Source organism: Elgaria multicarinata, chromosome 11, assembly GCF_023053635.1.
Source record: "Elgaria multicarinata webbii isolate HBS135686 ecotype San Diego chromosome 11, rElgMul1.1.pri, whole genome shotgun sequence".
Taxonomy (NCBI): domain Eukaryota; kingdom Metazoa; phylum Chordata; class Lepidosauria; order Squamata; family Anguidae; genus Elgaria; species Elgaria multicarinata.
The window spans coordinates 9,114,282-9,138,403 of NC_086181.1; the positions used below are offsets into that span (position 1 = coordinate 9,114,282).

Genomic DNA, 24,122 nt, shown 5'->3' on the forward strand with positions numbered 1-24,122 from the left:
TTCAATTTGCTGGTCACAAGTTGTGCTGGAATATATCAGTTATTAAGCTATTCAAAAAATTGTCTTAACTAAATGCAAAATTCCTTTTAGCAATACCTCTGGGCTAATAGTCTTGGAAGAGGAAACACTTGTGTGAACATGTTACACAGGGCCATGAAAGGAAATATTCATTGGTGGAATGACTCACACCCAATAATTTAGAGCAATCACAGCTCCAATAGTCATATACACAAAGGGATGGAAAGATCTGTCAATTTCAGTTTCTTATTTTTCCAATCTTAAATTAGGTTTGCCCCAAACTTTGGGATTTTTTTTAAAAAATGTTTGCATGAAGATTTGTACACATCTTTGTGTGCATTTCTCTTAGTACACTTTTTCTACGCAACTTTAGATATACATACCCTTTCTTGCAAGCGCTTCCTCCTAACATAATGCACTTTAAGATTAATTTTACTAATATTACTTTTGTGTTCATCGTTCCTTAATATATGAATTTGGTACAGATTATTTGATTGGAGAACATTGCAAAATTTGGAGAAGTGCAAATTTCTAAATACAATTTGAGTGTCGGTTTGCACCTAGGTTCAAAAGTGCAAAACTGGGTGCAAGTTCCAACCTGTCCATTCTGTCCTTCCAACCTCTGTACGTTATCAATACCTGAATGGTATTTTGTCGCCAAGCATTCCGCATAGTTTAGCAGACCAGCAGCTGCCCTTTCGTTCTGTCTGACAGCCCCCACTCAAAAGCTAATGTAAGGAACAGAGGCCTGCCAGAGCAGTTCCTTCATTCTTCCTCCCTTGCTGGTCAATAAGCCTCTTAGAATGGCTTTTGCTAATTCAGGATAACCTCAACTGTCTCAGAGGCAATGAAATCCAGCAATGAGAGCAGAACCCCACATCTTCACCTTTTATCAATCTATTTGGATGCCATTCTTGCAGCTATGCTCAGGACCACTCCAAAGTTACATTTCCCTGTGCATTTTTTAAAAAGACATATAGAAAAAGGGTGACAATGTGCATTGGAAAGGTCAGATGCAATTGTAATGGGCACTGTGACCAAAACATTGCATAAATGTAGAAGTGACGAACTTCCCCACATTCAAACATTGTCAAATAGAGATTTCGCATTTCAAGTTTTGAGGGCTGCAAAATATCTTCTTTGGGGCAAAGGAGTCGCAAAATATTCTATTTGATTCATTAATATGTACAGTTTTGGATTCGTCATGTTTCTACGTTGGTTAAAGAAACTCCATGCTAAAATTGGATAAAACAAAGTTCTACTGTATTAGTCCTAAATCAGATATTATTAACCCCCTCCCTACTCTAGAGCCCAGGCCAAACCACAGACTTGTATGACCCATCCCTCTGATCCCACCCCTATCAATAAAACACCAGTCCAAAAGGTACCAGGAATGTACAAGCAACTGGAGAAATAACACTGGTCTGGTAAACAACCACACACAGCCCTTGAGAGTGGTGGTGGCCGGGGATGGGGTCAATCCCTGCTCAGCATCAGCTTCTCCGCTCTCATCAGAGCTGGCTAAAGCATCAGTGGATGTAGAAGCCAGGCTCCTTCCCACCCTTAAAGTGTTCCAGTCCACAATTCCCACCAAAGCAGACACCTCCTGCTTTTCTTCCTCTGCCAGTCTGCTTTCCGTCCTCTGCCTGTCTGCTTTCTCAGGAGCTGGTGGTGAAGGAAGCACTTTTGAAGGCACTAGCCAACTTGTCCCGAATTCAGCAAGCAGCAGCCAAGTTAAAATCCTGCCAGAGCTCACTGCGCCATTCACCGCTTCTGAACTGAAGGATCAGTGACTGTCCTTTCTTTCCTTCCTTCAGCTTCTCTCTTTCACCGCGGTTCCAGATCTTCCAGAGCTTGGGCCTTGTGGTAATCTCATTTACCGACAGCAGAGAACCACGAACTGTACCGGACCCTAAAAGACACACACAGCCTGCCCCCAATTTAAGCAATGGCCAGTGCTTGCATGAAAGTCTACGGGACTCATCAGCATGAGCAAGTGTGGCATTTTGTCTTGGGAGGAGCCTAGCTGAACTTCTCTTCCCACAAAGGGAAACAAAGGCAGTCCGATCAAAAGATCACTGGCCATGAAGGCCAAGCATTTAAGTGTTGGGAGCCCTAACAAATTTTACAAAGGTGGGGTTAAGGGGGGGAGGAGGAGGAGGAGGAGGATAGGTGACCATGTGCTGCATGATGCCAAAAGAACAAGTAATGTCGTGTGCGTGTCTGAGAAATTCATGCCTGTGATCACACGGTGATTTGCAAACAATGCTGGTTACTTGCACTCATTAGCTGCAGTCTACTCTGGGACGCTTGCCCCAATGTGCAAGGCCACAGCTTACCTAACCCCTCCCTGCCAGACGTTAAATAACATGCCCAGCTTGGATCACACCAATTGACACTGAAGAGCTGAATCAACGGACCAGGGAAGGTTTGGCTGCCCATCTGCTTCTCGCCTCTCCCATTCACTGACGGCCCTTACAGAGCCTAGCAGGAGGCCCCAGGGAGAAAAATAAAATTGCCAAGTTTCCTAGCGACCAAGGGCTGGATCCCAAAATGTAAGCCACTCCCACGCTCCAGAAGGACCTGGCCTGTTCCCCCACTACGTTCCCCCAGAGCTGGGCCCCATCCCTGAACCTGAGGTTCAACGTGGGCACCCACTGGTCATGAGGGACTGATGAAGGGCAGGGATTCAGGAAAGCTGCCGCATGATCAGAGAGAGCTGGAGCAGAAGGGGAGGCGGGCAGAAGAGGACAGGGCCCAGGGCAGGCCCAAGGAAGCAGCACCTCGAGCTGCTGAGAAGACCGTGGGCCCAGCTGCTGGCGTGTTGGCGTGGGGCCGTGTCTCCAGGGCGTCGGGCACGCCCCCATGTTCATGCTGCTGACGTTCAAGAAGGGGCGTGGTGTCTACCGCAGACGTGGCCAGCAAGCGGGCGCTCGGGTGACGCGAGGCAGCAGGCGTGGCGGGCACGCCGCCATGGGTGCGCTGGTGGCGCTTGAGATGGGCCCGGCGAGCAAAGCGCTTTCCGCAGGCTGTGCAGGGGTAGGGGCGTTCCCCAGTGTGGGCACGCTGGTGTATGAGGAGCTCCGAGCGCTGCAGGAAGCGCTTGGCGCAGACAGTGCAGGCGTGAGGGCGCTCCCCACGGTGCATGCGCCTGTGCTTGCTGAGGTTGGAGCTGACGCTGAAGCGGCGGCCGCACTCCGTGCAGACGTACGGCTGCTCCCCAGAATGTGAGCGCACGTGAATGGTGAGGTCGGAACGCTGCAGGAACCGCTTCCCGCACTCGCCACAGCCGTAAGGGCGCTCCCCCGAGTGCAGCCGCCGATGCTTGCTGAGCGCCGAGCGCTGCGTGAACCGCCTCCCGCACTCCCCGCAGGAGTAGGGCCTGTCAGGTTCCGGGGGTGGGGAGGGGGGCGGGGGCGGGGTTGCCAGCCCCCCGCCACATTCCACACAGCGGCGCGACCGCCGGTGGCGCTCCAGGTGGCAGCCCCAGCGGAAACGCCGGCCGCAGTCACGGCACTGGTGAGGCTTTTCTGCAGCGTGGCGTTGCTGATGCCGCTCCAAGTTGGCGAGGATTCGGAACCGCTTGCCGCACTCCTCACAGGCGTGGGGTTTTCGGGGTGGGGCTGAAGCTGGGTTCCCCGGTGAGGGCTGGGTGCTCAGTGGCCCTGCAGAGTTCAGAGGCAGGGCAGGAGACGTCTCAGAGCCCGAGTCCAGGAGAGGAGCCAAGGCAGAGTTTGAAGGTGAGCTAGATCTTGCTGGTGAGGCCACAACGGTTCTCCTGCACGGCCCACAGCGGTGGGGTTTCTCTCCTGCAGGTGGGCGCCGGCGTCTCTGGGTGCAGCGTGGTTTCTGCCACCCTGAAAAAAACTGGGCTCTTTCACCAAAAGGTGGCCAGACTCTCCCACCATCCTGGGAGCCTCGGCTCATGTGGAGCGGGCTGCAGCCGATGCTCTCCCTGGACTCAAGGCCTGCCGCCCATCTTGTCCCCAGAGGACTCTGCTGATGGATGAGGCTGTTCTTACACCCCCTGGCATCCCCATGAAGAATTTTCCCTGAAATGGATTGCTTTTGCCCTGCCACCAACCCTGGACACAAGAGAGGCACTTGCAGCTCATTCTCAGGCGGCTTTCTGGATGGGATGGCAGGTCCTTCCACCGTCACAGCGTGCAGTTCCTCTGGGGTCTCCAAGTGGTTCTGCCCACCTGTTCCATCACCTACTGAAACAAGAAGGCAGGTGAATCTTTGCACCTTGGGAATAAAGCAGAGGGATGTCTACAGCAGAGGTGAGGGCCCTCCAATGCCTCCCGCCCCAGATCGTGGGCCATGCTGGCTGAGCCTAGCAACATCTGGGGGGGGGGCAGGTTCCCAGCACCACCCCTGGTCTATAAGATGGAGTTCAACCTCCCTCCTCCATATTGTTAAGGAGCTACAGCTGCTCAGTGTTCCAGGAAGTGATGAGTCAGATCACAGAGGACTTCAGTGGTTGAGGAAATGTTTTGTATATAAAAGGGTTAGATTCAATCCTGGTTCTTGATAAAAGTATCTCAGAGGGTAGATCTCTGGTTGAGAGCCAGGAAATCTGCTGGACATCATCTGTCAATCTAACAATATCAAGGCAGCTCCCTTGGGAAAAAGGCAGGTTCTTGGTATGCAGGGCCAAAGTAATTTAGACCTTTGTAGGTTAAATGCAGCACTTTGAGTTGTATTTGACATTCATTGCAGCTTCTGTACATTAATCTGAAAACCTCAGTGCCCCAAACCCCATGGAGGATGGTAGTTCTCCTACCCTCCCCCATGTCACAAGAGCAAAGAGAAAATCTATGGATTCTTGTTATGATCGGGACTGTGCTTTTCCAGCGCTCAGGAAACAAAACACCAAGAAATCTAAATTTTGCTCCCAATTCTACCAGTTGGACTGATTGTGCATATATTCAGTCATTGTGAATATACCCCAGTGAGTTGCGTTACATTAAGTGCTCCGCAGAAAAGAAGAGAAAGAGAAGCAAAGATACGCTCACACTGCACACAGGAGCGCTGAGCTGTTTGTGGGAAGGCAGAGAGGGGAAAGGGGAAGCCCCGGCTCCGCAGGCCGGAGGGGCTAAGAAGCGTGGTGGGGTGAGGACAGTGGCTCTGAATAGCATAGAATTATTCGAAATCTCTGGCTACACGTCAAGATTTAAAACATTTTTTTAAAAAAAAATGAGCATTGGAGTAGTGCAAAACCAGACTCTCCCTGCTGTGCCTTTTCTGCTGCCCAGGGATGAGGCGCACAGCCCCCCCCCCCCCCCGTGGTTGTTCCAGGAAGGCCGTTACCTCCGTGCCGGGGGTTCCTGGTCACCCTTTTGCGCCGCCTGACTCTTCCCTGCTGCTCCTGCTCCTTGACCAGCTCCCGCAGCATCTTCTCCACCTGAGCCTTGCCTACAGTCTGCAGGATCACCCCGAGCTGCCTCCGGAAGTCGGGCAGGATCCCTTCCTCGCTGAAGCCAGCTGGACTTGCTGCCGCCGCCGCCGCTTGGCCCTGCAAAGGTGCCAGCTGCCCTTGCTCGGGTTCCATTTCTAGCCCTGTAAAGGAAGACAGGGAAAAGGAAAGGCATGCCAGACCCGGTGCCACGTCCCCACCGGAGGCGTCTTCCCCAGAAGAAGAGCCAGAGGCCCCAGAAACCCAGGGCACCCCAGACCAAGGACAGACCTACAGAAGTAGGGTGACCCTATGAAAAGGAGGACAGGGCTCCTGTATCTTTAACAGTTGCATAGAAAAGGGAATTTCAGCAGGGGTCATTTGTATATATGGAGAACCTGGTAAAGTTAAAGCTGCAGGCGCTATACTAGAGTGACCAGATTTAAAAGAGGGCAGGGCACCTGCAGGTTTAACTGTTGGGATGAAGAGGGGATTTCACCAGGTTCTCCATATATACAAATGACACCTGCATAAATTCCCTTTTCAATACAACTATTAAAGATACAGGAGCCCTGTCCTCCTTTTCCTATGGTCACTCTATACAGAAGCCTGAGCCTTTATGGGAGGATGGTAGCAGGGCCATCCCTGTCAGGGGAAAGGGAGTTTGCCCCCTCAGGCAAAGGCTGAACAATCCTGACCCCCACCCCAGGAATGTTGTCGCCTCAAGAGACAGGCTAGTAGGGCTTCCTGTGTGAAAGAGTGCTTGCCTCCAGAAAAGGTCTCCTCAGGAGAAAGTGACTCCTCAGGAGTAAGGCTCTGGACAGGGAGGCTTGATTACTGCAGCTGAGCTTTGGGTGGGGTCCAGCAGGCTTTGGGCTTAAAAGACTTCACTTGAAAACCCAACCAGCATTCAAAGAACTTGATCTATCCTGCCTTTGCCTGATCCGCTGAATTCTGCCTATGATTACTGCTCTGTTTCCTGACCTTTGGGACTGCCTAATGACCTAATGACCCTGCTTCTGGACTGTGTCATGTACCTGACTGATTTCCTGTGTTTGACCGCTTGCCTGTTTTTGTGAGCTCCTGTTGTTGCCTGGTCCGCTTGTCTGCCTGTGCTCTGGCCTTGGACTTAAACCATTTCTGCTGTAGCCTGAACCCCATCAACTCACCACCTGTAGGCTTGGCTGTTTGCAGACTCCGCTGCATCCAGAGCTTGCTTCTGCCAAAGCAGGACACACTGCTGTGAGCTGGTTGCCCACAGCATAAGCCCCTTCCTTATACACCATGCTGGAGCTGAAATTCTGCTCAGATTGGGCCATCAGAACTTCTGTGCAAATTAAGAGAGCCCACTCCAAAACAGGGAAAAACCACCACCACAAGTAGCGCATCCAGTTTACACATTTTTTAGAAGTGTCTGAAATTCTAACACTTTTAAATCTATAAAAAATGTATAAATGAGATGTGCTACTTGTGGTTGGGGGTTCCCCCCCCCCTTTGGAGCACTGCATCATGTGAATCGTGTTGCCTGCATATCTGTTAAGCAAATGTTGTGAGATTTGTTTGATCCAGGGTTGCTTCCAGTAAAAAGCATTTGATGGTGTTTAATAGATTTGTGTCAGGCTCTGAAGCTGGGAAGCATGAGTGTCGGGTACCAATTTATTGCTTCTGGTACCACCAGGGACACGGGTTCAAAGCAGGAACTGCAGGCTCCTTGTTGGGATACTAACATCACAAGCCAGAATCTTCAAGGCCCTGGGGGTCAGGTGGCCCCAGACAGCCAATCCTGAACCACTGGCTTTCATAAAGCTTCAAGATATGCTGTGCTCCTTTGATTTGGGCAACTTGTTACTGAGGGAAGCTACTCCTCAGTTTCCTGCTTTTATTCTACCATGCTAGAGGTCAGAACTTCTTTAAACCCGAGGGCTGCAATCCATTTCAGAGAAGCTTTTTCGGAGGGGGGGGCTGCATTTCCATGGTGGGTGTGGCCAAAGGGAACAGGGAGCAGTACCCTCCCAATGCTAGCATATTTTAGCTTAAAGGTCTTACTGTCAGTAACTGTGTCGTAGCATAGGCATTTCAAGAATGGGGAGGGGGGATTTCACAAAAGCTGGGAAACTACTCAATGACTGGGGGGAAGGGACATGGCATTCTGGGGAACCCTGGAGGGCTGGATTTGGGCCTGAGGTTCTTCACCCCTGCTCTGGATGTTTTGTCACCCACTAGCTGGGAATGGGGGGGTGGGGTAGGGGAGAAAAAAGAACGAAAGGGATGCTAGACTCTACTGTGGACTGAAGGCTGGCATTTGCTAGTGTTTGTACCAAAGCACCTGACAGTCTGACCCATCTGCAACTACGAATAAATACAAACCTTTAGGAGAGTGATTGGATGAACTACTATAAAGTGGTTCCCAAACTTTTTCTGGTAACCGCCCCCTTGGTTCCACAAACTCATGCCCAGGGCCCCCCCGAGCGCAGCCCCTTTAAATGGGAAGCACCCACCGCAGGCTTGCAGAGGGAGGGAGGGAAAAGACAGCGAACGCCTCTGTTTTGCAGCCAGCGTGGCGGGGCACACCAAGCAGGGTATGTCTCTTCATTAGCGTTTTGGTGCTTTTGAAACATTTCAATCAACCTTAAAAGGACTCTTCTTAAACGGTATTAATACATGTGTGGATTCTTCCCCTATATGGCTTGGGACGAAACTACTTTCTCCCATAAAAATGTCCCTGGGTTTTAAGACCTTCTGGAGAGGCACTTCTTGGAAAAGACCACCTCGAGTGCCCCCCTGCTGCCCCCTTGCCTCTTAATGCTCCCCTGTGCAATCTCCCCACCCCCAAGGGGGCAGTACCGCCCACTTTGGGAACTACTGTACTATAGTAGATCATTGAGAAGTGGAGACATCCAATTGAAGAGGAACAGCTTAGATCTAATTCTTTTAGGTAGTTGAATATGGGAAGAACAAGGATCTGCAGCCTACTCTGTCTCCACGCAAGGAGAAAACAATCCTGCCTTTCCCACAAAGGACTTACCAGGAGCCAAGCCTCTGCGCCCCCGGGTCTCTGTGAAGGCAGTTATCCGGGGCCAGCTGATGGCAATTTCTTCCGCTAAGAAAAGGAGAATAGAAAAAAATACACATTGATATTGCCCAAAGAGGAAAGGGTTGGTTAGGTGGTGGCCTTTGTAAGATATGTAAGAGAGAAGGCAGAGAAGTAACTTTTAAAAGTTCTGAAAAACCAACAGTCCCCACCTTCTTCTGCAGTACTGGAACCAAACACAGGATGCTAAGTGAGGCAAATTTGCGTCACGATGCAATTTCTTTGCAGAAAGATGCAAAACTGTATATTTATGTTTTAATAGTATCTTTGTTTTCTTTGGTGCGGGGAGGGTGTTACATCTTAGTGGTTTTAAACTGCACCCTGGGAAACCTAGGACTTCACTGAAAGCTTAGATGGATTTCCTCAAAGGGAAGATAAGAAATGGCAATCGTGCTGGCTGCAGGTGACGGGAGGGCTCCAGGTTGGGGAAGGCAGTTTTAAGCTGTGTCTTGGCTTCTCGTGGGACTACCACGAGGTCCAGCAAACTAGGCAAGTGACCCACATGAGCTGTGTGTACCCCAAAGGTTTTCTCAGCAGACAAGCAGGTACCAAAATTATTCCTGACAGCAAGCGTTTTTGAAACACCCTATTTTCATGGGTTATTCCAACTGCTTTATTGGACTTTAAGTGTTGTTACTTGCCTCCTTCCTATGACGGGATGAAGTAAAAGAAACACACTTTTCCATCTTCCTCAGTACAATCTGGCTCTACACACTGAGGAAGTGGCTCACTTGCCACTTCCACAAGGCTGCTAATACAGTAAAGCTTCAGGTGCCTGCATTAAGCAGCCTGCCTGACACTAAAATTTGGTCCTAGGCTTTGGGCACCGTCAGTGCAACTGATTTGGTCATTGGATGTATGTTTGTGTGTCCGGAGGTGCATGCAAACAGGAGAGTGCTCAGCTGTTGTCAAATTTAGCATCTTGGTTGGTTTCATAAAGTCCTTGACATCTCAGCTTCCCCAAACAAAGAACGTCTTCTGGCTATAGAAGCAGGTCAGTGAGGTTCAAGTTCCAGCCCGGCACAGAATTATTAAGCAGTGGCAGGCCCTGCCTTCCAAGAAGGTGGGCTAAATGCCTCAGCTAGTGGAACAGGAGGATCATCAAATTCTGTGCTCCTCCTCTGCCAGGAGCGCGCACACACACACACATTGGTGCTAACAGGTATGCACTGCCAGATGGACAGGTGTTCCAGAGACTCCCACCACCAATCTCCCAGCATAGCAAATACTGGCAGCAGTGGGAGAGCTCCCTGTGGGGGCTCTCCACAGCAGCAGCCACCCACACTCCGAGGTTTCTCTCTGTAAAGAGTCATGTTGTCCTGGTACAGCTGATCTCCAGGGACTCTCTTCCCACAATGTATGGCTCTGAGGAAGGATCCCCTCAGAGCCAGGCATTTGGGCATAACCGGCTGTCTGGACAGCTGCACCAGCTGCTTTTCACAGCCAATGCAGCTCTTCAGAGAGTAGCAGCAAAGGGAAGGTAGGTGGGAGCTGGGAGCAGAGGTGGTGGGGAGATGTGGTGGTGAGAGAGTGGGGCAGCAGGGGCATGGGAGATGCAGCGGGAGGATGGGCCAAGAGAGTGGGGAGATGCAGTGGGGGCAATGTGGGTGAGTGGAGAGCATACGGGCGGTGAGGGAGTGGGGCAGCAGGGGCATGGGAGATGCAGCGGGAGGGAGGATGGGCCAAGAGGGTGGGGAGATGCAGTGGGGGCAATGTGGGTGAGTGGAGAGCATACGGGCGGTGAGGGAGTGGGGCAGCAGGGGCATGGGAGATGCAGCGGGAGGATGGGCCAAGAGGGTGGGGAGATGCAGTGGGGGCAATGTGGGTGAGTGGAGAGCATACAGGCGGTGAGGGAGTGGGGCAGCAGGGGCATGGGAGATGCAGCGGGAGGATGGGCCAAGAGAGTGGGGAGATGCAGTGGGGGCAATGTGGGTGAGTGGAGAGCATACGGGCGGTGAGGGAGTGGGGCAGCAGGGGCATGGGAGATGCAGCGGGAGGATGGGCCAAGAGGGTGGGGAGATGCAGTGGGGGCAATGTGGGTGAGTGGAGAGCATACGGGTGGTGAGGGAGTGGGGCAGCAGGGGCATGGGAGATGCAGCGGGAGGATGGGCCAAGAGGGTGGGGAGATGCAGTGGGGGCAATGTGGGTGAGTGGAGAGCATACGGGCGGTGAGGGAGTGGGGCAGCAGGGGCATGGGAGATGCAGCGGGAGGGAGGATGGGCCAAGAGGGTGGGGAGATGCAGTGGGGGCAATGTGGGTGAGTGGAGAGCATACGGGCGGTGAGGGAGTGGGGCAGCAGGGGCATGGGAGATGCAGCGGGAGGGAGGATGGGCCAAGAGGGTGGGGAGATGCAGTGGGGGCAATGTGGGTGAGTGGAGAGCATACGGGCGGTGAGGGAGTGGGGCAGCAGGGGCATGGGAGATGCAGCGGGAGGATGGGCCAAGAGGGTGGGGAGATGCAGTGGGGGCAATGTGGGTGAGTGGAGAGCATACAGGCGGTGAGGGAGTGGGGCAGCAGGGGCATGGGAGATGCAGCGGGAGGATGGGCCAAGAGAGTGGGGAGATGCAGTGGGGGCAATGTGGGTGAGTGGAGAGCATACGGGCGGTGAGGGAGTGGGGCAGCAGGGGCATGGGAGATGCAGCGGGAGGATGGGCCAAGAGGGTGGGGAGATGCAGTGGGGGCAATGTGGGTGAGTGGAGAGCATACGGGCGGTGAGGGAGTGGGGCAGCAGGGGCATGGGAGATGCAGCGGGAGGGAGGATGGGCCAAGAGAGTGGGGAGATGCAGTGGGGGCAATGTGGGTGAGTGGAGAGCATACGGGCGGTGAGGGAGTGGGGCAGCAGGGGCATGGGAGATGCAGCGGGAGGGAGGATGGGCCAAGAGGGTGGGGAGATGCAGTGGGGGCAATGTGGGTGAGTGGAGAGCATACGGGCGGTGAGGGAGTGGGGCAGCAGGGGCATGGGAGATGCAGCGGGAGGATGGGCCAAGAGGGTGGGGAGATGCAGTGGGGGCAATGTGGGTGAGTGGAGAGCATACAGGCGGTGAGGGAGTGGGGCAGCAGGGGCATGGGAGATGCAGCGGGAGGATGGGCCAAGAGAGTGGGGAGATGCAGTGGGGGCAATGTGGGTGAGTGGAGAGCATACGGGCGGTGAGGGAGTGGGGCAGCAGGGGCATGGGAGATGCAGCGGGAGGATGGGCCAAGAGGGTGGGGAGATGCAGTGGGGGCAATGTGGGTGAGTGGAGAGCATACGGGTGGTGAGGGAGTGGGGCAGCAGGGGCATGGGAGATGCAGCGGGAGGATGGGCCAAGAGAGTGGGGAGATGCAGTGGGGGCAATGTGGGTGAGTGGAGAGCATACGGGCGGTGAGGGAGTGGGGCAGCAGGGGCATGGGAGATGCAGCGGGAGGATGGGCCAAGAGGGTGGGGAGATGCAGTGGGGGCAATGTGGGTGAGTGGAGAGCATACAGGCGGTGAGGGAGTGGGGCAGCAGGGGCATGGGAGATGCAGCGGGAGGATGGGCCAAGAGAGTGGGGAGATGCAGTGGGGGCAATGTGGGTGAGTGGAGAGCATACGGGCGGTGAGGGAGTGGGGCAGCAGGGGCATGGGAGATGCAGCGGGAGGATGGGCCAAGAGGGTGGGGAGATGCAGTGGGGGCAATGTGGGTGAGTGGAGAGCATACGGGCGGTGAGGGAGTGGGGCAGCAGGGGCATGGGAGATGCAGCGGGAGGATGGGCCAAGAGGGTGGGGAGATGCAGTGGGGGCAATGTGGGTGAGTGGAGAGCATATGGGCGGTGAGGGAGTGGGGCAGCAGGGGCATGGGAGATGCAGCGGGAGGATGGGCCAAGAGAGTGGGGAGATGCAGTGGGGGCAATGTGGGTGAGTGGAGAGCATACAGGCGGTGAGGGAGTGGGGCAGCAGGGGCATGGGAGATGCAGCGGGAGGATGGGCCAAGAGGGTGGGGAGATGCAGTGGGGGCAATGTGGGTGAGTGGAGAGCATACGGGCGGTGAGGGAGTGGGGCAGCAGGGGCATGGGAGATGCAGCGGGAGGGAGGATGGGCCAAGAGGGTGGGGAGATGCAGTGGGGGCAATGTGGGTGAGTGGAGAGCATACGGGTGGTGAGGGAGTGGGGCAGCAGGGGCATGGGAGATGCAGCGGGAGGGAGGATGGGCCAAGAGAGTGGGGAGATGCAGTGGGGGCAATGTGGGTGAGTGGAGAGCATACGGGCGGTGAGGGAGTGGGGCAGCAGGGGCATGGGAGATGCAGCGGGAGGGAGGATGGGCCAAGAGGGTGGGGAGATGCAATGGGGGCAATGTGGGTGAGTGGAGAGCATACGGGTGGTGAGGGAGTGGGGCAGCAGGGGCATGGGAGATGCAGCGGGAGGGAGGATGGGCCAAGAGAGTGGGGAGATGCAGTGGGGGCAATGTGGGTGAGTGGAGAGCATACGGGCGGTGAGGGAGTGGGGCAGCAGGGGCATGGGAGATGCAGCGGGAGGGAGGATGGGCCAAGAGTGTGGGGAGATGCAGTGGGGGCAATGTGGGTGAGTGAAGAGCATACGGGCGGTGAGGGAGTGGGGCAGCAGGGGCATGGGAGATGCAGCGGGAGGGAGGATGGGCCAAGAGGGTGGGGAGATGCAGTGGGGGCAATGTGGGTGAGTGGAGAGCATACGGGCGGTGAGGGAGTGGGGCAGCAGGGGCATGGGAGATGCAGCGGGAGGGAGGATGGGCCAAGAGGGTGGGGAGATGCAGTGGGGGCAATGTGGGTGAGTGGAGAGCATACGGGCGGTGAGGGAGTGGGGCAGCAGGGGCATGGGAGATGCAGCGGGAGGATGGGCCAAGAGAGTGGGGAGATGCAGTGGGGGCAATGTGGGTGAGTGGAGAGCATACGGGCGGTGAGGGAGTGGGGCAGCAGGGGCATGGGAGATGCAGCGGGAGGATGGGCCAAGAGGGTGGGGAGATGCAGTGGGGGCGATGTGGGTGAGTGGAGAGCATACGGGTGGTGAGGGAGTGGGGCAGCAGGGGCATGGGAGATGCAGCGGGAGGATGGGCCAAGAGGGTGGGGAGATGCAGTGGGGGCAATGTGGGTGAGTGGAGAGCATACGGGCGGTGAGGGAGTGGGGCAGCAGGGGCATGGGAGATGCAGCGGGAGGGAGGATGGGCCAAGAGGGTGGGGAGATGCAGTGGGGGCAATGTGGGTGAGTGGAGAGCATACGGGCGGTGAGGGAGTGGGGCAGCAGGGGCATGGGAGATGCAGCGGGAGGGAGGATGGGCCAAGAGGGTGGGGAGATGCAGTGGGGGCAATGTGGGTGAGTGGAGAGCATACGGGCGGTGAGGGAGTGGGGCAGCAGGGGCATGGGAGATGCAGCGGGAGGATGGGCCAAGAGGGTGGGGAGATGCAGTGGGGGCAATGTGGGTGAGTGGAGAGCATACAGGCGGTGAGGGAGTGGGGCAGCAGGGGCATGGGAGATGCAGCGGGAGGATGGGCCAAGAGAGTGGGGAGATGCAGTGGGGGCAATGTGGGTGAGTGGAGAGCATACGGGCGGTGAGGGAGTGGGGCAGCAGGGGCATGGGAGATGCAGCGGGAGGATGGGCCAAGAGGGTGGGGAGATGCAGTGGGGGCAATGTGGGTGAGTGGAGAGCATACGGGTGGTGAGGGAGTGGGGCAGCAGGGGCATGGGAGATGCAGCGGGAGGATGGGCCAAGAGGGTGGGGAGATGCAGTGGGGGCAATGTGGGTGAGTGGAGAGCATACGGGCGGTGAGGGAGTGGGGCAGCAGGGGCATGGGAGATGCAGCGGGAGGGAGGATGGGCCAAGAGAGTGGGGAGATGCAGTGGGGGCAATGTGGGTGAGTGGAGAGCATACGGGCGGTGAGGGAGTGGGGCAGCAGGGGCATGGGAGATGCAGCGGGAGGGAGGATGGGCCAAGAGGGTGGGGAGATGCAGTGGGGGCAATGTGGGTGAGTGGAGAGCATACGGGCGGTGAGGGAGTGGGGCAGCAGGGGCATGGGAGATGCAGCGGGAGGATGGGCCAAGAGGGTGGGGAGATGCAGTGGGGGCAATGTGGGTGAGTGGAGAGCATACAGGCGGTGAGGGAGTGGGGCAGCAGGGGCATGGGAGATGCAGCGGGAGGATGGGCCAAGAGAGTGGGGAGATGCAGTGGGGGCAATGTGGGTGAGTGGAGAGCATACGGGCGGTGAGGGAGTGGGGCAGCAGGGGCATGGGAGATGCAGCGGGAGGATGGGCCAAGAGGGTGGGGAGATGCAGTGGGGGCAATGTGGGTGAGTGGAGAGCATACGGGTGGTGAGGGAGTGGGGCAGCAGGGGCATGGGAGATGCAGCGGGAGGATGGGCCAAGAGAGTGGGGAGATGCAGTGGGGGCAATGTGGGTGAGTGGAGAGCATACGGGCGGTGAGGGAGTGGGGCAGCAGGGGCATGGGAGATGCAGCGGGAGGATGGGCCAAGAGGGTGGGGAGATGCAGTGGGGGCAATGTGGGTGAGTGGAGAGCATACAGGCGGTGAGGGAGTGGGGCAGCAGGGGCATGGGAGATGCAGCGGGAGGATGGGCCAAGAGAGTGGGGAGATGCAGTGGGGGCAATGTGGGTGAGTGGAGAGCATACGGGCGGTGAGGGAGTGGGGCAGCAGGGGCATGGGAGATGCAGCGGGAGGATGGGCCAAGAGGGTGGGGAGATGCAGTGGGGGCAATGTGGGTGAGTGGAGAGCATACAGGCGGTGAGGGAGTGGGGCAGCAGGGGCATGGGAGATGCAGCGGGAGGATGGGCCAAGAGGGTGGGGAGATGCAGTGGGGGCAATGTGGGTGAGTGGAGAGCATATGGGCGGTGAGGGAGTGGGGCAGCAGGGGCATGGGAGATGCAGCGGGAGGATGGGCCAAGAGAGTGGGGAGATGCAGTGGGGGCAATGTGGGTGAGTGGAGAGCATACAGGCGGTGAGGGAGTGGGGCAGCAGGGGCATGGGAGATGCAGCGGGAGGATGGGCCAAGAGGGTGGGGAGATGCAGTGGGGGCAATGTGGGTGAGTGGAGAGCATACGGGCGGTGAGGGAGTGGGGCAGCAGGGGCATGGGAGATGCAGCGGGAGGGAGGATGGGCCAAGAGGGTGGGGAGATGCAGTGGGGGCAATGTGGGTGAGTGGAGAGCATACGGGTGGTGAGGGAGTGGGGCAGCAGGGGCATGGGAGATGCAGCGGGAGGGAGGATGGGCCAAGAGAGTGGGGAGATGCAGTGGGGGCAATGTGGGTGAGTGGAGAGCATACGGGCGGTGAGGGAGTGGGGCAGCAGGGGCATGGGAGATGCAGCGGGAGGGAGGATGGGCCAAGAGGGTGGGGAGATGCAGTGGGGGCAATGTGGGTGAGTGGAGAGCATACGGGTGGTGAGGGAGTGGGGCAGCAGGGGCATGGGAGATGCAGCGGGAGGGAGGATGGGCCAAGAGAGTGGGGAGATGCAGTGGGGGCAATGTGGGTGAGTGGAGAGCATACGGGCGGTGAGGGAGTGGGGCAGCAGGGGCATGGGAGATGCAGCGGGAGGGAGGATGGGCCAAGAGTGTGGGGAGATGCAGTGGGGGCAATGTGGGTGAGTGGAGAGCATACGGGCGGTGAGGGAGTGGGGCAGCAGGGGCATGGGAGATGCAGCGGGAGGGAGGATGGGCCAAGAGGGTGGGGAGATGCAGTGGGGGCAATGTGGGTGAGTGGAGAGCATACGGGCGGTGAGGGAGTGGGGCAGCAGGGGCATGGGAGATGCAGCGGGAGAGAGGATGGGCCAAGAGGGTGGGGAGATGCAGTGGGGGCAATGTGGGTGAGTGGAGAGCATACGGGCGGTGAGGGAGTGGGGCAGCAGGGGCATGGGAGATGCAGCGGGAGGATGGGCCAAGAGGGTGGGGAGATGCAGTGGGGGCAATGTGGGTGAGTGGAGAGCATACAGGCGGTGAGGGAGTGGGGCAGCAGGGGCATGGGAGATGCAGCGGGAGGGAGGATGGGCCAAGAGAGTGGGGAGATGCAGTGGGGGCAATGTGGGTGAGTGGAGAGCATACGGGCGGTGAGGGAGTGGGGCAGCAGGGGCATGGGAGATGCAGCGGGAGGGAGGATGGGCCAAGAGAGTGGGGAGATGCAGTGGGGGCAATGTGGGTGAGTGGAGAGCATACGGGCGGTGAGGGAGTGGGGCAGCAGGGGCATGGGAGATGCAGTGGGAGGATGGGCCAAGAGGGTGGGGAGATGCAGTGGGGGCAATGTGGGTGAGTGGAGAGCATACAGGCGGTGAGGGAGTGGGGCAGCAGGGGCATGGGAGATGCAGCGGGAGGATGGGCCAAGAGGGTGGGGAGATGCAGTGGGGGCAATGTGGGTGAGTGGAGAGCATATGGGCGGTGAGGGAGTGGGGCAGCAGGGGCATGGGAGATGCAGCGGGAGGATGGGCCAAGAGAGTGGGGAGATGCAGTGGGGGCAATGTGGGTGAGTGGAGAGCATACAGGCGGTGAGGGAGTGGGGCAGCAGGGGCATGGGAGATGCAGCGGGAGGATGGGCCAAGAGGGTGGGGAGATGCAGTGGGGGCAATGTGGGTGAGTGGAGAGCATACGGGCGGTGAGGGAGTGGGGCAGCAGGGGCATGGGAGATGCAGCGGGAGGGAGGATGGGCCAAGAGGGTGGGGAGATGCAGTGGGGGCAATGTGGGTGAGTGGAGAGCATACGGGTGGTGAGGGAGTGGGGCAGCAGGGGCATGGGAGATGCAGCGGGAGGGAGGATGGGCCAAGAGAGTGGGGAGATGCAGTGGGGGCAATGTGGGTGAGTGGAGAGCATACGGGCGGTGAGGGAGTGGGGCAGCAGGGGCATGGGAGATGCAGCGGGAGGGAGGATGGGCCAAGAGAGTGGGGAGATGCAGTGGGGGCAATGTGGGTGAGTGGAGAGCATACGGGTGGTGAGGGAGTGGGGCAGCAGGGGCATGGGAGATGCAGCGGGAGGATGGGCCAAGAGGGTGGGGAGATGCAGTGGGGGCAATGTGGGTGAGTGGAGAGCATACAGGCGGTGAGGGAGTGGGGCAGCAGGGGCATGGGAGATGCAGCGGGAGGGAGGATGGGCCAAGAGAGTGGGGAGATGCAGTGGGGGCAATGTGGGTGAGTGGAGAGCATACGGGCGGTGAGGGAGTGGGGCAGCAGGGGCATGGGAGATGCAGCGGGAGGGAGGATGGGCCAAGAGAGTGGGGAGATGCAGTGGGGGCAATGTGGGTGAGTGGAGAGCATACGGGCGGTGAGGGAGTGGGGCAGCAGGGGCATGGGAGATGCAGCGGGAGGATGGGCCAAGAGGGTGGGGAGATGCAGTGGGGGCAATGTGGGTGAGTGGAGAGCATACAGGCGGTGAGGGAGTGGGGCAGCAGGGGCATGGGAGATGCAGCGGGAGGATGGGCCAAGAGGGTGGGGAGATGCAGTGGGGGCAATGTGGGTGAGTGGAGAGCATATGGGCGGTGAGGGAGTGGGGCAGCAGGGGCATGGGAGATGCAGCGGGAGGATGGGCCAAGAGAGTGGGGAGATGCAGTGGGGGCAATGTGGGTGAGTGGAGAGCATACAGGCGGTGAGGGAGTGGGGCAGCAGGGGCATGGGAGATACAGCGGGAGGATGGGCCAAGAGGGTGGGGAGATGCAGTGGGGGCAATGTGGGTGAGTGGAGAGCATACGGGCGGTGAGGGAGTGGGGCAGCAGGGGCATGGGAGATGCAGCGGGAGGGAGGATGGGCCAAGAGGGTGGGGAGATGCAGTGGGGGCAATGTGGGTGAGTGGAGAGCATACGGGCGGTGAGGGAGTGGGGCAGCAGGGGCATGGGAGATGCAGCGGGAGGGAGGATGGGCCAAGAGAGTGGGGAGATGCAGTGGGGGCAATGTGGGTGAGTGGAGAGCATACGGGCGGTGAGGGAGTGGGGCAGCAGGGGCATGGGAGATGCAGCGGGAGGGAGGATGGGCCAAGAGAGTGGGGAGATGCAGTGGGGGCAATGTGGGTGAGTGGAGAGCATACGGGTGGTGAGGGAGTGGGGCAGCAGGGGCATGGGAGATGCAGCGGGAGGGAGGATGGACCAAGAGGGTGGGGAGATGCAGTGGGGGCAATGTGGGTGAGTGGAGAGCATACGGGCTGTCCTGCTTGATGTCATAGGAGAACTTGTGCAAGCCTCAGCAGCGGGACCCCTTACCTAGAGAGATCACTGTTTCGTAGCTCTCCTGCATGTCGGCTCACAGATGTACTCTACTGCCAGAAGTGCCTTAAATCTTCTCCCTCTCGTCAAGAGAGGCTCCCGACAGCACCTAAATATATATATATATAAAAAGAAATGAAGAGTTTGTGCCATGCGATAGCCACAGGAAACAGTTCTGTGTCAACACAATAATCTTGGCTATCAGCTGTATGTGGCAATGGGGTGAGGTGGGAGGCAGGAAGGGGGGAAATTAAGAGAAAAATAATGTTTTGAGGGGGTAAAGTCTATCATATTGTGAGGTCTTAAGTGCTTGCTTGAGGCTTGTGTAACTTTGGGGTTGAATCCTCCCATACGTGCCTCCCCATTTCCTGAGATATTCAGGGAGGCCCTACTCAGAATGATTTCCTTCAGGGAGGTAAGAACTATGCCTTCACAAGAGAGGTGTGGCAATTATGGAATAGCATTCCTATGGATACCTGCTAAACAGTTACATTCTTCTATTTCTTTTGCCAGGGTAAGGTGTTCTTATTCTCCCAAATTTTTGATTTGTTAATTTTCATATTGGTAACCTTGGTCAACTGGCAGAGTATATCGATTTTATGCTGTGTGTTTTTTATGGCTTTTATTTTCTTATTATAGCCAAATAGAAATTCTGTAATATAGGTCAATTTTATTATCCCCATACTGCAGACTTGGGGAGGGGGTTATTGGAGCTGAGAGATAGTGAATTGCTTAAGGGGAATCAACTGATCTTGTGGCTAAGCATGGGATACAAATTCAAACTATTATCCTGAGGTGTGTGAACATTGCTGTATACCAAAAGTTTTTAAATATGAATTGGATTGAAGCAACCAATCAACAAGCCTGAAAGCTGCTCTAATATAGTTTACATGTTGTATTGTGACATCCTTCAGGAAGGAGTGCCAAGGAACAGGTTGCACTAAATGATATGATTACACATAACCTACACAACTTGTAGTTATATTGCTATATGCAATATAACAACTTGCTATATGCAGTGCCAGGAGGCAGCCATGTTAGTCAGTCGCAGCAAAAACAAGGAAGAAGAGTCTTGTAACTCCCAGCATTGGCTGGGGGTGTTGGGGACTTTAGGGCTTTTTCCTCTCTAAATGTGTATAGGATCGTGCCCTAATACATTTATTCTGGCATTCGCTCTCATTTTATACACAGAGCGTTATCTAACTAGGCTACACAAGTCAGTGTTTCTTCTCAACCATAATAGACTGTAAAGCATTTGAACTGTGACCGTTTCCATAAGTTGCTTCAGATATTAATTCTTAGAAAAAACAAACAAGAGAACACTCCAATAAAACACAAATAACTGTAAGGAGTAAGTCTATAAATTTGTAGTAGAGATAATGAATGACTACCAAGAAACCTGGCTGCTTTGAATATTATTATTAGGTTTACACCAAAAAACAATAACCCCGTCTTCAGTATACTTCTAAACATGTAACGTGTGAATGTAATGAGCAAATGTTTAAAAACACCATGGATCATACAAGCACGCTTGTCAAACGGTTGGAATGGGATGTACATGAGTGTACATGTACTGGCAAATCTGGGTTTGCTTCTGTGCTACAGAAACAACCGTTGGTTTCTCTGTAACTGTACATACTTTATGTTCCTAATAGTGTTTGCTTTGTTAGTTATACTTTAGTTCAAGGTTCAAACTCCTCACAGACTAGTAGGATTGTCTGGTAGAGAAAAACCACAGGCATAATATACAAAGGGTAACGAAGTAGCACAACCTGTGAACAAATTCCAAAGGGGGCAGCAGTGTTAAGTCTGTTGTAGTCAAAACAATAAATTCCCCAAAACTAACCATCATATTATGGCGTGAAGCTTTCATAGATTAGAACCCACTTCCTTACATGCACAAAGTGTTATCCTCAAGGACCCAAACTCGGTCTCCCAACCACATGTGTGGCCACTGAATAAATATTGTGCAGTATGGTAACACTACTACATTAAGTGAACAAGCCCATGCACACGAAAAAAAGGGGGGAAGGTGTGGGCCCTGCAAATATGCACTGCAAAAAAAATAAAAATCGGTGCAATGCTGGGGTGGGATGGAGGGAAGCAAGAAATTAGGGGAGGGGGCACATATCTGTTCTACGCTGAGGAAGGGGAACACGGACGAACGAGGGGGATGGTTACAAAAGGCAATTGCGAGGCGCTGAAACCTCCTCCTTCCCACTCGCTCCCTATCAGACTGTCCCTCCTCCTCCATATTACATTGCAGCATCCCACCGCCCGGCTAGTCTAAGCCCAGTGCTTAAGATCCAGGCAAGACACGGAGCAGTGGCTGGATTGCATTCGACTCCCACAAGTCAGGGTCCATCTCTGTCCTGCACAGTCTCCATTGTTTCCTCCTTGTGCATCGGACCCTGTAAAGACGGCGGGAGGAAGAAGAGAGGGGGGGGGGGGATCGAAGAGGCCGGGTCGTTCTTTGTACATTACACACACACACACACACACACACCCCACCCCACCGCCTTAATGCCAGATGGTTTACCTGCAGCTAGCCAGGGACTGCAGTGTGCGGCCTGGCCCGGAATGGTGATGGCCGATTAGAGAGAAATCCTCGCCCCCCTGCAGGGAGCTGGGATGAAAGAGGGGGGGGGATTTAGGGGAAGCAGCTGCGAGCTGCAAAATCCAGGAAGCTCAATTTCCACATCCTGGCTAGAGAAAAGAATGAAAGAGGGAGAGAAAGACCTCTCTCTCTTTCCTTCGGCAACAAAGCGGGCCCTCTTGTGGCTGATGGGGTCTCTTTCCTCTACAAGGGACTCGGTGTCCAGTTCTCCCACCACCTCTCTCCCACCCCGGTTTGTGACCTTTGGGAAACAAAACGACTGAGGATCGTGCCACCTCATTTTGCTGCACGCATGTGTGCAGAACAAGCACGATGCAGGGTAGGAACCGGCTGACCAGGAATCATGTGGCAGTGGCAGCCCCGTCATTCCTCTCCATTTATAAGAAGCACTTTATCCATCTGATAATGTCGTCAAAAAACCCAAGTAAGTCATATGTCTACTTGTTGCTTTTTTAAAAAAGTTGGATTTGACAATCACTCCAATTTAATGTTTTAAAAAAATACAAAATGGTATTATTTATAGTACAACAAGACGGGTGGTGGTTTGAGGCAGTGGTGAGCCCTGTTCCACTTCCTGGGAAGTCTCATTGACTCTTGATAGCTTCAGCTCAAAACCTGAAGTTAGGAATAAAAATACAAATGCTGAATAGTTAATTATCCTTTTCAGAAAGCCTTTATCAACATAAAGTGGCTATTTCTGTTTGCTATTAGGTAACAACAACCCCCCTTCTAGATCCCAGTAACATGTATATACTGCATGTTAATTTCTCCCAATTCAATTTAATTAAATGTAGTTAAAATTGTTCTTTTAGTGAAGCCATGCAATTTAAAATGGAAACAAACCTACAATGATGTGGGCCAGGTAAGTTTTGAAACACCACAAAATAATCAGCCCTTATTATAGGAGAATATTTGTAGTAAGGGGGAAAGACAGTGGTAAGGGGAATAAGGACATAAGAAGAGCCATGCTGGATCAGACCGAGGGTCCATCTAGTCCAGCACTCTGTTCACACAGTGGCCAACCAGCTGTTGGCCAGGGACCAACAAAGCAGGACATGGTGCAACAGCACCCTCCCACCCATGTTCCCCAGCAACTGGTGCACACAGGCTTACTGCCGCGAATACTGGAGATAGCACACAACCATCAGGGCTAGGAGCCATTGATAGCCTTCTCCTCCAGGAATTTATCCAACCCCTTTTTAAAGCCATCCAAATTGGTGGCCATGATTACATCTTGTGGTAGTGAGTTCCATAGATTAACAAAGTGCTGTGTGAAGAAGTACTTTTATTTGTCCTGAATCTCCCACCAATCCACTTCATGGGATGACCCCGGGTTATAGCATTATGAGAGAGGAAGAAAAATGTCCCCCTATTCACATTCTCCGCACCATACATTATTTTGCACACCTCTATCATGTCTCCCCTTAGCCTCTTTTTTCCCAAGCTAAACAATCCCAGCTGTTGTAACCTTCTCTCATAAGGGAGATGCTCCAGCCCCTTTATCATTTTAGTTGCCCTTTTCTGCCCTTTTTCCAGCTGTACAATACTTTTTTTTCTTTTTTTTTAGGTGTGGTGACCAGAACTGTACACAACATTCTAAGTATGGTCGCACATAGATTTGTATAAAGGCAGTATAATACTGCTAGTTTTAATCTCGATTCCTTTTATAATAATGGCTAACATGGATTTTGCCTTCTTTACAGCAGCCGCACACTGCACTGATACTTTCATCGATCTGTCCACCACAACAACAAGATCTTTTTCTTGGTCGGTCACCACCAGCTCAGATCCAATCAGGTTATACTTGAAGTTAGGTTTTTTTGTCCCAACGTGCATCACTTTATACTTGCTTAGACTGAACCACATCTGCCATTTGGATGCCCACTCTCCCAGCTTGGAGAGATCTTTCTGGAACTCCTCACAATCCCTTTTTGTTTTAACTACGTTAAATAATTTGGTGTCATCAGCAAACTTGGCCACTTCACTGCTCACTCCTAATTCCAGATAATTTATGAACAAGTTGAAAATAATTGTTTGCAATTCCAATCCCTGTGGGACCCCACTATTTACTTCCCTCCATCGGGAGAATTGACCATTTATTTCTACTCTCTGCTTTCTGTTATTTAACCAGTTACTGATCCATAAGAGGACCTCTCCGCTTATTCCATGACTGCCAAGTTTGTTCAGGCGTCTTTGCTGAGGGACTTTATCAAAAGCTACAAATGCGGCATTCACGGGTCGGTGCTGGAAACTGGAAGCGGCTCGCATGCAGCGCTCAGCCTCAAAATTCTGGGTTAATTAATCCACAATTTTCCACTGTTGTGTGAGAACAACAAGATTTATGTCTATATCAGGGAAATAGATATAGCCTGGAAGACAGAATGCCCTGGAAGACAGAAACAAACTTCAAAGTGATCTTGATAGGCTGGAGTGCTGGGCTGAAAACAACAGAATGAAATTTAATAGGGATAAATGCCAAGTTCTACATTTAGGAAATAGAAACCAAATGCACAGTTACAAGATGGGGGATACTTGGCTCAGCAATACTACAAACGAGAAGGATCTTGGAATTGTAGATCGCAAGCTGAATATGACCCAACAGTGCGATATGGCTGCAAGAAAGGCAAATGCTATTTTGGGCTGCATTAATAGAAGTATAGCTTCCAAATCACGTGAGGTACTGGTTCCTCTCTATTCGGCCCTGGTTAGGCCTCATCTAGAGTATTTCATCCAGTTCTGGGCTCCACAATTCAAGAAGGACACAGACAAGCTGGAGCGTGTTCAGAGGAGGGCAACCAGGATGATCAGGGGTCTGGAAACAAAGCCCT

At 54.3% G+C, this 24,122-nt stretch overlaps 1 protein-coding gene across 2 annotated transcripts; it reads right to left on the reverse strand.

Moving 5' to 3' along the window:
* Nucleotides 1–1,110: 1,110 nt before the first annotated feature.
* Nucleotides 1,111–21,326, reverse strand: LOC134407023 (zinc finger protein 34-like). Of its 2 annotated transcripts, none has more exons than XM_063138757.1 (5): nucleotides 21,217–21,326; nucleotides 18,675–18,786; nucleotides 8,442–8,516; nucleotides 5,332–5,580; nucleotides 1,111–4,235 (listed from the first exon to the last, which is right to left on the reverse strand). In XM_063138757.1, exons 2-5 carry the CDS (start codon nucleotides 18,706–18,708, stop codon nucleotides 2,728–2,730), a joined length of 1,866 nt encoding a protein of 621 aa, XP_062994827.1. In that variant the 5' UTR covers nucleotides 18,709–18,786; nucleotides 21,217–21,326; the 3' UTR covers nucleotides 1,111–2,727. The 2 variants fall into 2 exon arrangements, with proteins under 2 accessions (XP_062994827.1, XP_062994828.1); XM_063138758.1 differs by having other exon boundaries at nucleotides 1,112–4,232.
* Nucleotides 21,327–24,122: the final 2,796 nt, after the last annotated feature.